This window comes from Rhinoderma darwinii, chromosome 5 (genome assembly GCF_050947455.1).
Source record: "Rhinoderma darwinii isolate aRhiDar2 chromosome 5, aRhiDar2.hap1, whole genome shotgun sequence".
NCBI classification, from domain to species: Eukaryota; Metazoa; Chordata; class Amphibia; order Anura; family Rhinodermatidae; genus Rhinoderma; species Rhinoderma darwinii.
The window spans coordinates 33,602,044-33,618,363 of record NC_134691.1 but is presented as its reverse complement, the minus strand read 5'-3'; the positions used below and the strand labels follow the sequence as shown (position 1 = coordinate 33,618,363).

At 38.4% G+C, this 16,320-nt stretch overlaps 1 protein-coding gene across 6 annotated transcripts in view; it reads right to left on the bottom strand.

The window, feature by feature from the left end:
• The window catches only part of CSMD3 (CUB and Sushi multiple domains 3), a 1,175,227-nt gene that overhangs the window by 349,726 nt on the left and 809,181 nt on the right, over positions 1-16,320 (bottom strand). For all 6 annotated transcript variants that reach the window (XM_075825814.1, XM_075825808.1, XM_075825809.1 and 3 more), the window contains one exon: positions 2,608-2,724. In XM_075825814.1, the coding sequence (XP_075681929.1) occupies positions 2,608-2,724 (117 nt within the window). The remainder of the gene's footprint in view (positions 1-2,607; positions 2,725-16,320) is intronic.

The following is a 16,320-nucleotide window of genomic DNA, read 5'->3' as shown; positions in this document are numbered from 1 at the left end:
CCATAGAAGTATATATTAATATATAACATTGACATCGGAATGGTGTCAACACAACATAACCCTCCCCGACAGCATTTCATTGGGAATGAAAATAACAAGCACCATCTCTAAAGATAAGGCATGCAACATCTATATCTCTGAAATAATCCCCATGTGGTAGAGCATTACCCATATCTTAAACATATCTAATATTCCACTTAAAGGGTATCTCCATCTGTGTCCAATGTTTCTATATTTAAATTTTGCAAAATAACTCCAGTTAAAGAGGCTCTGTCACCACATTATAAGTGGCCTATATTGTACATGATGTGATAGGCGCTGTAATGTAGATTACAACAGTGTTTTTTATTTAGAAAAACAATATTTTTTTACGGAGTTATGACCTATATTAGCTTTATGCTGATGAGTTTCTTAATGAACAACTGGGCGTGTTTTACTTTTTGGCCAGGTGGGCGTTGTACAGAGAAGTGTATGACGCTGACCAATCAGTGACCAATCAGCATCATACACTTCTCCCCATTCATTTGCACAGCACATAGCGATATATCTATATTGCTATGTGCAGCCACATAAACACACTATAACGTTACTGCAGTGTCCAGACAATGAATATACATTACCTCCTGCCAGGACGTGATGTCTATTCAGAATCCTGTCACTTCTGTAGCGTCTGTCTGATATTTACAGCAAGGCAAGCGTAATCTCGTTTGAAATGACAGGTTACATCGTAATCTCGCGAGATTACGCTTGCCTTGCTGTAAATATCACAGAGACGCTACAGAAGTGACAGGATTCTGAATATACATCACGTCCTGGCTGGAGGTAATGTATATTCACTGTCAGGACACTGCAGTAACGTTATAGTGTGTTTATGTGGCTGCACATAGCGATATAGCTATATCGCTATCTTCAGTGTAAATGAACGGAGAGAAGTGTATGACGCTGATTGGTCACTGATTGGTCAGCGTCATACACTCCTCTGTACAACGCCCACTTGGTCTAAAGTAAAAACACGCCCAGTTGACCATGAAGAATCTCATTAGAATAAAGCTAATATAGGTCATAACAAAAATGATAGTTTTTCTAAATAAAAAACACTGCTGTAATCTACATTACAGCACCGATGACATCATGTACAATATAGGCCACTTATAATGTGGTGACAGACTCTTTAACTCCAATAATTGGTTGGGTATGTCAACATTTCAGACTCTGAAATTTGCTTCTTTTAGCAAGCTCCTAGTTTCCCGGTCCTTGAGGTAATTGGTATTAGTTAAACTCCACTTTTGTGGAGCTTCAAACGGTTACACTGTACATAGCCTCCAATGAACTACGTACAGTATAATTGGTAGCAAGAAGCAACTGCATGGAGCTGCATTAGAGAGCTCTGAAGTAGCCACCATCAATCACCTTGAAGGAACAAAACTCTATTTGATAGTCAAGGGACATACAGTTGAAATAATCTTGTCGCCAATGTTGTAGCTCAGGTTTAGTATCCCCATGAGGAGGCTTCATCCAAACATTTTGAGTGGTGGAACAGTTCTCTCTACCTTTTAAAAAACAAAAAGTCTCGCCAGATGTCAATGATGAAGCCTGATTCCCTTTCCTAAAACATGTTATAATTGCTTCAAAATGGTTTCCATTGAAAACAATGAAATATGTTTAGATGTCAGTTCCCTCTAACTTTTTGCAGTAGCTACAACTTTTGCTACAAAATTAGAGGGCAATCAACATTTAAGCAGATCCCAGCTTTTTCAATGGAAACCATTTTGAAACAAATGAGATAAAAATTTACATTTTTATAACCGTCAACAAGTTTAGATATTAATTAGTATTACTACATATTTCTCAGAGAAAAATAGTACTTTATATCAAAAGTATGAAAAATCCGACAAGTTTCAGATAAATTAATTTAGCCTAACGTACTACATATACCAGCATATCCTGTATTAATCAGCATAATCAGCAGCCTCAAGGCTTGTAGAAAGTTGAGATGAGCCAAGTCATTAGCAGGTGGACACTTCAGCAAGAATTCAATTTTTTTTTTCCCTTACTGGATCGACTTGTATGCCTAGATATTTCTAAATGGGCCCAAGAGTTTACAGAACCAAATGGGGTAGACTGTATATATAAAGTATATCTATACTGTAGGCTGCCCATATTTTTTTGGCAACACTAAAATCCTATATAATATACTGTACTGCTTCTACATGTCTTTGGTCTTCCAAGCACAATATGAAGAAATGTCAGCACAAATTTAACCACATTGAATATCTACAGTAACGTAAGTTAACATTTTGACTTCCATTAAACCATTAACATTAAAAGGGAAGGTAAAACACCTAGCCAACAAACATAGCCATTAAGGGAAGCAGGTATATTAATTTTTCACCTTGTTGAATTCTACCATGGCCCTATAGGGACCATGACAAAATGTCAGGGTCGGAATATAATTTTTATTACCCCAATATTGCATTATATATGAAAATATTTCATAAAAATAATTATGTTTCTATTGGAATTGCCTTACAAAGACTATCACAGTATTTATTTATTACAGTTTTATAGATATTCTATACGTTTAACTGGCTAATGTGATTTACTCACCAAACTCCTTAGGAACAGCTACAGAATATACACAGTTATGGCCCACACTGTAGTTTTTGGGATAGTTCGGTGATAACACAGTCCCTTCTGATCCTGTAGATCGGCTTCCACATGGTGCTAGAAAAGATCACAAAATTATTTAAGAGTGAATTTCAACATAAATTAGAAAAGAGAATAAAGTCTCATCTGCATCAGTATAGTATTATGTCATGCTGACTGACCCTGAACAAATTCTCTTCACTACAACACCCCATTGAGCTTATTTCATTCACAGGTTGTCCCTGTCCGACTCAACTCTTCGTTCAGTAATTTGTGATAATAACCCCATTGATTTTTGATGGGAAATATTTTATTTGTCAAAACTACTAAAGGGGGTTTTACAACGGACGATTATCGGGCAGACGTGTTAATACAATGCTCATTGCCGATAATTGCCCTGAGTAAACAGAGGAACGATCAGTAGGGGAACGAGCAAACGCTCGAACATCTGTTGGTCGTATCGTTTTAAAAAAGTAAGAGATTATCATTGTCAGTAGCGCGTCTCCCTGTCGTTGATGGGCGCTCGCTGCACCGGCCGCTTAACGGCCGGTGTAAAAGGACCCTTCGTCTGGTTACATTGAGGTGAATTGTACAAAAATGTACAAAAACTTTTTTTTCTTAACTAGGACTCTGAAAACCATATGAATAAAACAAAAGTCATTCTCGGTACTTAGAGTAACTGCTTGTCCTGGGTGACAGGTAACATTCAAGTTGCCCATACACACCAGAGGTTTTTGTCAGTAGGTCCCATTGTTTTCAGTAGGAACTGCAAAAACTCTTTTATGCATTATATGGAGTGTGTAGAATGTAGACAGACTCCTAACAGCTACCCATTCTTGGAATAAAAGAGGTTTACCATGTTTTTCTGCTAATATGTTTCTTCTCACCATGAATGAACCACCCTTGAAGTGTCTGGAAGCTGCTGACCCAGTGTTAAACGTTGAAATTGTTCAATCTTTACAGAACATGTGCACTTCAGCTTTTAATTGCATCATAGTCTTCGTGGTTATCTTTGTACACACAGGACATATCATCAATAAAAAGAAATAGATTATTTGTGAACCTAGTGGCTAGTCTCTAAAGTCAGCTCCAAATACGGTTGTCTTCTGATGGACCTTTGGGTCTCATTATTGTGTCAGAGCCTGGATCCACTGGTGGATCTTATGGTACTCTGGTGGGCCAGTCTAAACCTGTGCTGACCCCTTTCATCCCTCCTTAGATAAGACATGCACAATTAACCAAGCCAAATGTATGTGCCATTAGGGACACTGGACTTTTAACTAATATCATATGTGTATAGCTGCCTTAAGTAAGAGGTTAGCTTCAGATTCAGCCTAAAGATATGAACAAGCTACACTGCAAGGACCGTGCATTATTTCAATAATTACAGTACTCTGTTTGGTCTACTGTAAAAAGGATATGTACACCTTTGAATGTTTTTTTTTTATTTATAAATCAATGTTTTTGTGATTCTAACCACTTTTTGAATTTAGTTTTATTAAAAAAAATGTTTCACTTTTTACGATACAGCTTTTATGTATTTTGTATACAGCTGTATTGTTCTCTCTCAGCCGATTTCGTTAGTCCAGCTAAACTCACGGTTCAGCTGAGATTGCATCCTGCGAGTCTCTGACACACAGGATCTGATCATCTAAGTTATGAACTAAGATGTGATCAATATTAGCTGGATTCTCTGTGTCAGAGACATGCAGGACTCGCTCTCGGCTGAGCCATTAGTTCAGCTGAACTTACGGAATCGGCTGAGAGAGAACGCTGCAGCTTATCTGTAAACAGGATACATACTGTAGAAGCTGTATCGTAAAAGGCAAATCAAAAAGTGCTTAAAATCACAAAAAATCATTGTTTCAATAAAAAATACCTTCAAAGGTTTCCATTGCCTTCAAATAAAAAAGTTGGACAAAAATATAGGTGTTTCAACAGGATTCATGGTTTTTATTTGTCAGAGCTTGAAATGATTATCTTACCCTTAAAAGGTCTATGATAAACGTTATATTTCTAAATAGCAAGACAGTAACCATCTCAGTAATTATGGAGTCATACTGTATACTTTAGATATCTATAAATGAGAAAACTATCCTACAAAGTAGGGCAATTTATTTTACCCATAAATGATCACAGACATGGTCTGTAATTTTATATATATAAATGTCAAAAACTCTTTCTATGTTGTCAAGTTCAGTACAGTTCTTTATGGTAGTACAGCCTCATCAGATCTCAACATGGGTGTAACTATACCCAAAGCAGCCATATCAGCTGCTATGATTCTCAGAGGCTGGAGGGGCCCCCTCAGGAACATTGTTCCTTTATTTTGTGGTGTTTTTTTTCCGTCTAAAGGTCCTATTACACGGCTGCATATGGGTCGTGAAAATGAGTGCCGATCAACGAGGTAGCTAGTGGATCACTGCTCATTTGCGCCGTTTACTACGATCATTCATCCCCATACATTTCCACATCACCCTGTTTACATTTATTGCTGCATAAACTAGCAGATCAGCCAATAAACGATCGTTGCCCTGTTTACGCAGGGCAATGATCGGGAACAAGCATTCATATGAACGATCTTTTGCCCAATCATGGGCCCATATAAAAGGGCATTTACCTTTCTATGTGGGTTCTCCTTTGTGAAGAAGATTTGCTGTATAAAGGGGGTTTTACACTGGGCGACAAGCTTTCATAGAACGCTCCTTGCCGTTAATTGCCCTGTGTAAACAGGGCAGCGATCAGCAGACGAATGAGCAAACGCTTGATCATCTTCTGGTCGTATTGTTTTAAAAAAGTGAAATATTATCGTTGTCGGCAGCTCATCTCCCTCTGTAAATAGTAAGATGTGCTGCAGATGTGATAATAACGTATGGGGATGAGCGATCGGAGTTACGACCGCTCATCCCCATGCATAGCTCCGTGTGACAGGAGCAAACGAGCGCTGATCAACGATGTATCGTTGACCGGCGCACTCTTCACCGGTCGATTATCAGCCGGTGTAATAGGGCCTTAACACTTCTCACCATTCTTTTGTTGCTGCTCAAATAAAAGTAGTTGTTTTGCTGTTATCTCAACTACAGTTCAGTTTGCTATCAACAAGGGGGGGCATCATTGACTTTGCAACAAGGGCCTATGAATTCTGCTTATTTCCCTGGATCTGGTTTATTTTAGTACAGTGCATGGTTAACAAAAATTAGACAAAATAAGAACAATACATAAAAGTCTGCTTTTTTAAGCAAATAATTTTTTAACCTTGCTTTAACTCTGACTTAGAGTGGGATTTAAAGCTAAAGCTATTGAGTTAAATCAGCCGGTATGATAATAATGAGCCATAATAAGCAGTTATACCAATAATCAGTGTAATTACAGGGACAGAATAGTTATTTCCAACTTTGTTCTATTGGTCAATGTAGTGGACACATTTTTTTATATTCGTGAAGTAATAATAGTGTTTAGCAACAATCATCTGAGAATTTCCCCAAAAAATAAATCATCCTGATTGTAGAAAAATATCTATGCCAGCATATGGTTTAAAGACTCAAAATTTTCCCTTATTCAAAAAGTTAGACTGATTTTGATAAAAGTTTTTGTTTCTATGGCTTACTATTCTTATTTTAGGTCGGTTTTATAAGGTCATAATAGGGCAGACCTAGGACCACATGGAGCTAAAACATAGCTACTTAGACTACCATAGAAACCTATAGTGGTTTAAGGGTCCTTTTATGGCCATTATTACACCAATAATGGCCGCAAGAACGAGCTCCAATCAGCTCGTTGATCGGCGCTCGTTTGCTCCTTTCACAATGCTCGTTACTACGATCGCTCATTCCCATGCATTTGTATCATATCGGCAGCACGTCTCCGTTTACACAGGTATATGTACTGCCAACAATGATGATATTGTATGCTGCCTAGACGATACGATCAGCCGATTAAAGAGTGTTATATCGTTCATCAGCTGATCGTTGCCCTGGTTACACAGGGTAATAATTGGAAATGAGCGATCATATGAACGCTCGTTTGCCTGATTATTGGCCCATGTTAAAGGGCCTTTAGTTTGGTTCAGTAGAACCGAAGGGAGTCTAAGACACATAACCATAATACAGATGTTAAATTATGTCTGTATTAAAGAGTTTGTTTCTACATGTGTACCCCTTTCTATATTGAAGCCGGCCCAGCAATCAACTAATCGCCACGGGTCTGGGTTAAAAAAACTCCAGCCACTAATACATTTTGGCCACTGCAGGCAAAATGTAGTATTACATGGCAGAAATTCCAAAGAATGGACATCCATTTAATACATTAATAGGCAAGTCCACCAGAGCAAGAATGAGACCATTTGCATCGGTTCTTTACGCTGACTCATAGAGAAAGGCCACAAGTAATCCCTCTAAGACTTCCATATATTATGATAGGTCATATGGACGGGGATTGTCCTGATGAGAGAACCTTACAGTACACTTTGTTTAAGTTTCATCTCTTTAAAACTTTTAATCCAAGTATGCAAAATGGTCTTTCCACGAAGATAAAGCAATAATATAAACATCTTAATTTCTAGCTTCACCTCAACAATGATGACTCCTATTTTTCTTTCTGTGCAAAACATTACTTGTATAAAGATATTAGTCTAACAAACTGAGGTACTTTTCTAAGTGACACATTTGGAGAGTAAAGCAGTGAGATAAGTTAATTACGGCTTCAGATCTCCGTATGTCGTTCTACCTCTTGGGAGACATTTGCAGCAATTCAGCATTGTAGAGTTTATCAGCAAATCTGATTTTGCTACTGTGACTATTTGTTTGCAAGGGGTTTATATCCAACAGACAATAATCTCTGTATTTCTAACTTCTCTTCTTCATGCTTAAATCTACTTTAGTCTTTGTTTCCATGCAAATTAAGTTATAAAGCACACAGCTCTAGGTACAGTAAATAGCTTTTAGTGAAGCAAAGATACAAAACAGCTTGCCACAAAATATGCTAATCTGCCTTCTTTTGAATCATGAGCCTCTGTTATGTGGAAGTTAAGAACATGGAGGTACTTTTATGGAATTAAAAATAAAAGGCATAATGTATCATGTTGTAATTCCTCTCTGTAACTGAATGCCAACCTGAATTCAGTGCTTCTGAAGTGACTGTAGAAACAAAGATAGGACCATTGTCAGTAAATGTAAGAGAAATAGTTTCAGGGTTCCTAGAAAAATAATTCTAAAAGCCCTTTTACACTGGCCAATTATCGGGCAAACGAGCCTTAACAGAACGCTCATTCCCGATAATTGCCCTGGGCAACAATCAGCCGATGATTCATCAGTTGATTGCATCGTTTTAAATGCCTAAACTATTATCGTTGTCGGAAGCACTCTGTGTAAACAGGGAGACGTGCTCCCGACATGATAAAAATGTATGGGGATGAGCAATCGGAGTAATAAGCGCTCCTCTCCATCCATAGCACCGTGATGAGGGAGCAAACGAGCGCCGATCAACGAGCTGTCTCATTGATCGGCACTCGTTTACACAGCTCTCGTCGGGCCATGTAATACCAACTTAAGGTTCCATCCTCCATCTATACAGAACATGTGCACATAGATTTTTAATTGCATTGTAGACGTTGTTATCATTGCACACGCAGGACAAATTATTGATAGGTTCTCATAGACCATTTTTAATCAACCCATAACAAATAGACCCTTGTAGCAAGTCTTTGGACTCTAAAGTCATCTTCAAATAAGGTTGTCTTCTGCTGGACTTTTGGGGCCAATTACTGTGTCTGAACTGGAGGGTTCTCAGGCAGTCTTGTTGGCTATTTGAGACCCTAAATATCATGTTCATCTTTAAACTGTAATAATATGTATAACATATAATTTTGATTATTACTTTATTTTTTAGATGATTGTTATGGGTAATAATATCAAGCACAATAAATCATTCTCATTAATCAGTTACATTGACTTAAAATAAAAAGTATTAGCTGATGTAAGGATAACAACTAGAGGTTAACCATTTTAAGAATTATTTATCGGATGAAACAAATTTTATTTGGTCAGAAATTTTAATTTTGTCAACATAGATGTACTCACTATATATTTATTGTGGATATACAGTATCTATCTATCTATCTATCTATCTATCTATCTATCTATCTATCTATCTATCTATCTATCTATCTATCTATCTATCTATCTATCTATCTATCTATCTATCTATCTGTCTGTCTGTCTGTCTATCTATCTATCTAAATTGATGATGATAGCTAGATAGATAGATAGACAGACAGACAGACAGACAGACAGATAGATAGATAGATAGATAGATAGATAGACAGACAGACAGACAGACAGACAGACAGACAGACAGACAGATAGATAGATAGATAGATAGATAGATAGATAGAAAAATGTGTGGCTATCCATATAATATATCCTGAAATATCCAGTTTTCACACTTTTAGGCTTTGCTGTGTTGACTGGTTTAGAGCATACAGAACCATCTTATTATAATTTAATGTTGGACATTATAATGACAGGATTACAACTCTATTAAATTGGTGTAGGCCATAATAATGCATCATAATGCAGGATATCAACACTGGCAAGACTAATAGAGATGGTAATCCACTCCAGGAGCTCATCCATAACAGTGCCAACGAGAGTTCTTCCATATCCTGCAATACTTGCATTTTCTTCATAAACAATGCTAGCCAGTGTTTCCCCATAATAATGCTATGCGTCATGAAGAGTAGGTTAATGAACACCATAACAGTTCCAAACAGAGTTTCCCCATAACCGTACTAAACAGAGTTTCTTCATAATTAGCAAAAGGTTCTTCTATGCCAATGTCTGCCAGAGTTCCTTCACATTAGTGCTGAGAGACAGAGTGTCCCCATTTTCAATGAGGAAAAGTTGAAATAGCACTACACTGTGATGAGCGAACTTATGAAAAGTTCAGTTCGGCTAGTTCGCCGAATTTCACGAAAAAGTTTGATTCGGACCGAACTAGTTCTGACCGAACCTGTAATTTACGTGCGCCGAGCTTGGTACTGTCCAGGGTGCTGAAAGAGTTAATGGGCTGCACTAACTCTTTCAGCAACCTTGACAGTACCATGCTCGGCGCGCGGAAAATAACATTTTAATGTAATAAAAGAATAAAATAAAAAAAATTCATACTTACTTTCCTCCTGTCCGGCCTCCAGCGATGACGTTTCATCCATGTCGCCGCTGCAGCCAATCACAGGCTGTAGTGGCGGTCACGCACGTCAGGATGACGTCAGAAGGCCGGCCTCCAGGGATGACGCTTCATCCCACGTGACCGCCTCTGCAGCTAATCACAGGCTGAAGCGGCCTCTGCAGCCAATCACAGGCTGCAGCGGCCTCTGCAGCCAATCACACGCTCCTCTCCTGAAACACTCTGTGCTGCCTTAAACTCTGTGGACAGGTCAGGATCCTGTTTCTTTTAAATGCTGCTGGGGAGCCCGCTCGATCCACTATATAAGGCTGCGCTACAGTGCAGCATTTAAAAGAAACAGGATCCTGACCTGTCCACAGAGTTTAAGGCAGCACAGAGTATTTCAGGAGATGAGCGTGCGGATCTTGTGCGGGGTGGTGACTTGCCAATCATGTGAAGGTGTTATTGAGGACAGGAGTGGAGGAGAGGTAACAGACTGAGCTACGTAATGTTAAGAGCAGAGTTCACAGCAGCACAGAGTATTTCAGGAGAGGAGCGTGCAGATTCAGTGCTGCTGTGAACTCTGCTCTTACCATTACGTAGCTCAGTCTGTTACCTCTCCTCCACCCCTGTCCTCAATAACACCTTCACATGATTGGCAAGTCACCACCCCGCACAAGATCCGCATGCTCATCTCCTGAAATACTCTGTGCTGCTGTGAACTCTGCTCTTACCATTACGTGGTGACTTGCCAATCATGTTGCTAGGCGACATCAGTAAATAGTCACTGTCCAGGGTGCTGAAAGAGTTAACTGATCGGCAGTAACTGTTTCAGCACCCTGGACAGTGAATTCCGATCAGAATATAGAGTAACCTGTAAAAAAAAAAAAAGACATTGATACTTACCGAGAACTTTCTGCTTCCTCCAGTCCTGTCTCCTGGCCGTTGCCTTGGTGACGCGTCCCTCTCGACATCCGGCCCGACATTCCTGGATGATGTTACAGCCCATGTGACTGCTGCAGCCAATCACAGGCTGCCGCGGCCTCTGCAGCCAATCTCAGGCTGCAGAGGCCTCTGCAGCCAATCACAGGCTGCCGCGTCAGAAAAGAAAGTCGGACTGGAGGAAGAAAAGGGACTCGTCACCAAGACAACGACCGGGTACGTATGAAATGCTTTTTATTTTATTTTTAATCAGCAGCCTCTTTTCTCTATCAGTGATTGATAGAGACAAGTGGCTGCCGATTTGTATAATATTTTTGACCGGGTTCGTTCAAAACGTGTTCGGCCGAACCCGGTGAAGTTCAGATTCGCTGCGAACCGAACTTTTCCCGATGTTCGGACCGAAACCGGGTTCGGTTGTCCCGGTTTGCTTATCTCTACACTACAGGTTAGAAAAATACAACTTTTTTTTTTCACCCATGAAGCTGTATGGGTGAATAAACAACATTTTTGTATTTATCTAACCTGGAGTGCTGTTTCATATTTTTATCATTTTCAATGGCAGTTATGGGATCAGGAGTCCGGATTCTATAGAGACCTGCACTCAAACTGGATCCATTTATGCTTGGTGCTGGTGGACCTGTTGTTTTGTTATCGAGTGTCCCTATAATACTGCTGCAAGCATAATAGTGATGCTAGAGTTTATTTATAGCAATCATAGTGCCATTATTATCGCCACTATACAGTCACTAGCTATTGTGAGACCTCCACCATGTAGTATATAATGGTTAGCTCTGGGTATGTTTCCATCAAGTATAATTCTACAAATCTGAAATGTAAATATATAGGAAACATTAAAAATCAAGACAGTTTTTATTTAGGATCTGCCTATTCAGATGCTATAATACAATATGCAGCACTCATTCAATGTAGACAGCTGTTTAATGAGTTTAGCAATGCGCTTGGTGACACAGATCAATAATTAATTTGGGTCTAGTGGCTTCTAGTCTGACATATGAAGGATCTTATTCTTCATTCAGTTTATAAACAATTGTTATTCTATCTATTGTGAATATTGCTTCATTGTTACTGTCTCTTTAAATGAAGGGCATGTACACTATGCATCAAATAAAGTAATTGTAGAGATTGGATTATATTTTGAGTAGAGGTAGGGCTCGGAAAACCAAGAAACATCCTAGCACAATGCAAAATATGTATAACAGTAGGAAACCAGAAAAAATGTGTTTTATTTTCCTGGTAACTGATGGAGGATCCACCTACAGTAGAATATAAATGATAAAGCTTCTCATTATTATAGTTTTCCATTATGAACATGTTTATTTTCTTCTGGCCCCATGGCAGCAATGTACGTTACCCCCAAAGAGCTGAGCCTGCGCCATATCTGGCAGGAGATGACTGTCTCAAAAAGCTGACACCTGCCTGCAATACCTGGTATTGGGGACAACTCTTACCTAGGTCCTTTTAACCCCTCAGATGCCACAATCAAAAGTGAACGCGGCATCTAGGCAATTAGTCAGAGAGAGGGGGCTCACTCTGTCCCCTGATTGTCCCCCCACAATGGAATCACGGGGCGTCGATCGGTTGCCTTGGCAGCTGGAGGCCTATTAAAGTCCTCCATGTATGCCACCAGTGCACTATTATGGAACCTTGCCAGAGCGAAGGCTTAATAGAAAAGCACAGATAAAGGCAATATACTACTATATATATATATATCGATAGATAGATAGATAGATAGATAGATAGATAGATAGATAGATAGATAGATAGATAGATAGATAGATAGATAGATTATGAAAAAAATATGAAAGCAATAAACAAAGGTAAACACAAAAGGTAATCACTGCGTATTTGATATCATCATAATTATCTTAACCTGCAGAATAAAGTTAGTTTGTTTTTTACCACACGGTGAGCTCTGTAAAAATTCAACAACAAAAAAAAACAATGGAAGAATCAGTTTTTTCACATTCTACAAATATTTATTTTTTAGTTTCCCAGTACATTATATGGTATTGTACATTAAATGTTACCATTTATCTCGCAAAAACAAGCCCTCATACGTCTTTGCTTCGAAAAACGAAAATTAAAAAATTAAAACTGTCTGTGTCTCCAAGGAGTTGAATGTGTTCCTGCTTATTATTACTGTTTACATAAAAAAAATATTTAAATATTCTCAGTTTTAATCTGCCACTAGAGCAGACATAATAAGCTGATATTTCCTGATTTGTCAGCTTTACTATATAAAGTGGGACAGAATGAGCAGAGTCATCTCATTATCATTAGACAGTAGGTGATATTGTTCTGATAGCGGCCTACATAAGGCAGGATATACAGAATTAAGAGACTCTGGATGCATCTCCCCTGTCACTCCCTGGTCTCCAAGGAAGGGTTCTGTACTCTGTTATTACTTGGAGACCGTAATAGCTTCAGCATTGGATAATAAAGAACAAACACATAATTTTCATCTACAGACTTACATATCAATGAAACTAAATAAAGTACATGAAACATTTCACAAAGAGGTTTTTTAAATTAAAAAAAAAAAAGATAAAACTGCCAGCAATGTATAAAATAAAACCTTGGTCTTAGACCTCTAATATTGCCTTATTAATTGGCACAAATGTCTTTGACACAAAAAAAAAAAAAAGACTTAAAATAATGAAAGTATATGTGCTGAACACCATGCAGTTTAAATGTAGTATTGAATAATATGATGTATTCAAAATTAACTCTCCCACTGCATTATAGAGCTCAGATAAACTGTTCGGGGTGTGTCTGTCAACAAGCTTGCCGACTGCTTCCAATAACAACCAGCATAATACCAGTATAATATAGGCTGTAACTCAGGATCAGTATCATAAAAGTAATGTGATATTTACACAGTTACTCAAAATTTAAAGTAGATTAATACTATGTAAAAAAGTTGAAAGTTGAAATTATGATTTAACAGTTTTAAAAGTGTTTCTTCCAAAGTGTTCTTTTTCCAGATAGTGATACTGGACATTGTCTTACTATATTAGCAAACTGCCTGCTTGCAGAAATAGGCTAATTAAACCAATTTGGAAAAAAAGATTACTCTCAATCAATACACATAAAATAGGTTAACAGTAATTAAAAGTGTAAATGAACTATTCTCAACATCTGGGTGCTGCATTAGAAATGCAGATTAAGCTCCATGTGTTTAATCAATCACCTGACCTATCAATGACATGACCGATACCTGACTTCTAAAATAGTTGTCAAAGTGCATGATGACGGATGTGTTTCATTCCTCCATTTATAAATTGCAAACACACTCGATATTACATAAGGTTTTAAAACCACAGATTGCTTTCCAGTAATAGACTATTAATCTAGGATATTTATTAAAAAAGTGTCATTTAAAAACTAGGGTGGACTAAGAGTGGTCTGTGCCCCAAGAAAAAAAATAGTCATGGGCCTCTCACTAATAATCGTCATAGCTATAAGACATAATATCATTTTTTTAAGACCTTCTACTTCAACCTTAATGCACTGGGGATGACAAGAACAGTAAATGGACCCCTTTCCGCGAATGGTAGGTGTGACGATGTATTTGTGGGCTCCTTCCGGCCATGGGTCCACGGTTATTACTCTAATGCCCAAAGCGTCACTGCACCCATGTTTTAAAATGTTGCTTTTTTTGGAAAGGGGTTGTACAGGGAATAACAATAATTAAATCCTTACAAGATTCTATTTTATTCTATATTGAATATTCCAGCCAAAAACACCACTCGCATCAGCTGTACAAAAGTTTGCATTTCCATGCCATAATCTAGAAATGATGTGTCTTATTGGGCGATGTGGAAAGAAATTATTATTTGTCATGCCTTCTTAGAATGATTGTTTCATCTACATTCTTTAATTAGATCTTGCTCTTAACTGCCATCGTTCAGTGCCAAATGGTTTAGTATATTACACTGGATAATCTTCACAGGCATTCATAATGGAAAGAAAATTGTGGATTTGGTTCACATCCCAAACTTATTAGGTAGGCTTCAAGGGCATTGCAAATGAATAGACCAACTAAAGCAGTGTTTCAATATATGCCTTTTGTTTATTGGTATGATATAATAAAGTGTTTTTTACACTACTATATAAGGGAGCCTCTGTCGCAGATCTGGCCAATAACATCGGAAACAATAGTAGCGCAGTAATATTTCAGGTAAAACCAAGGACAACCCGACCGAAACCCGACAGAACCTATTAAAGTCAATTGGTTCTGTTGGCCGCCGGTGGTGTGCGTGGTGCAACGGAACAAGCGTTTCTGGTTTTTCCCCTTGTTCTGCTAATCTGACAGAGCAGCACAAAGAAATGGTAAATGCTGTTGTGAATCCAGCCTAACAGTGGTTAAACAGATACAACATGAAACGTTATTAAAAAGCCAATGACATATCCATCAAATGGATGCATGTGACATATGCCATACAGTGGCATACTTCACCTGTAGGCTCCCATGTTAAAAAGAAAACCTTGTACCATGTGGACACCCTTTTGGCTATCATCAGGTTAATGAAGCCCTATCGACAAATTTAGCGTGCACGTTGGGAGCTCTCCTGACATACATGCTAAACAGATATCATAGACGGGATGTGAACAGGGCCTAAAAACAGATATCACAGACGGGATGTGAACAGGGCCTAAGGCTAGGTACACAATGTATTTGGGCACTACGCCACTTGGGCACTTCATTTAGCATATACATTGGGAAATGCTCCTCACATATTCCTTTATTGTGCCTATAGACTTCTATCAGCTAAACGTGTGCCAAAAGAGTTTCACTTTTGTAGTATGCTAGGCTGTGATACATTGGGATACCAATTTTATAGATGGATTGAAAAATGTAGTCTTGCATGTTTTTCAATCTATGGGGGTTCTTGCAAAAAAGAAAACGGCACAATACACTCTTTTTACAATGGAAGTCAATGACACATATGCAACTGTAAATGCATACAGTTGGTAATGTTGTGGCATACGTTCAGTGGCATTCATCAAATGTGCCTACTAAATGTAAGTAAGAGAGCAGTGTGAACCTAACCTGGCAAATTTGTCTAGTAAAACCATAATGATCTTCTTACTTATCGCTATTTGAAGACTCAAAGCCTAGAATTGTATGGTAAAAATTAACAGATATAAACTTGCCCACAATGTTTGTCAGTCAGGAGGATTTTCTGAGATTAAATGTGTTCATGCATGATAGTTAATGCCCCTTATGTTTGCAGGTTGTGTATTATATTGTTAATAGGTTATTACGTAAATATTGTACTGTTTCTCTAAAGAGACACAGGGATGGCGGCCATGTGGCAAATTACATTAGCTACACCGTGATGTTCTTTAGGGGAGTATTTAACAGCCTTCATATGGAAGGGGCTTGAAGCCACTGAGGTGGGCGATGCAATTACTTTTGTGGACAGGAGTGACCCACAACTGCTGAGTAGCGAACGATATAAGAGTTGCGAGTCCAACATTTCGTAATTGGTCAGAGTGACGGACGAAATTAAAGCTGTCATGTAAGCGGGCAGGATGTGACTGAAG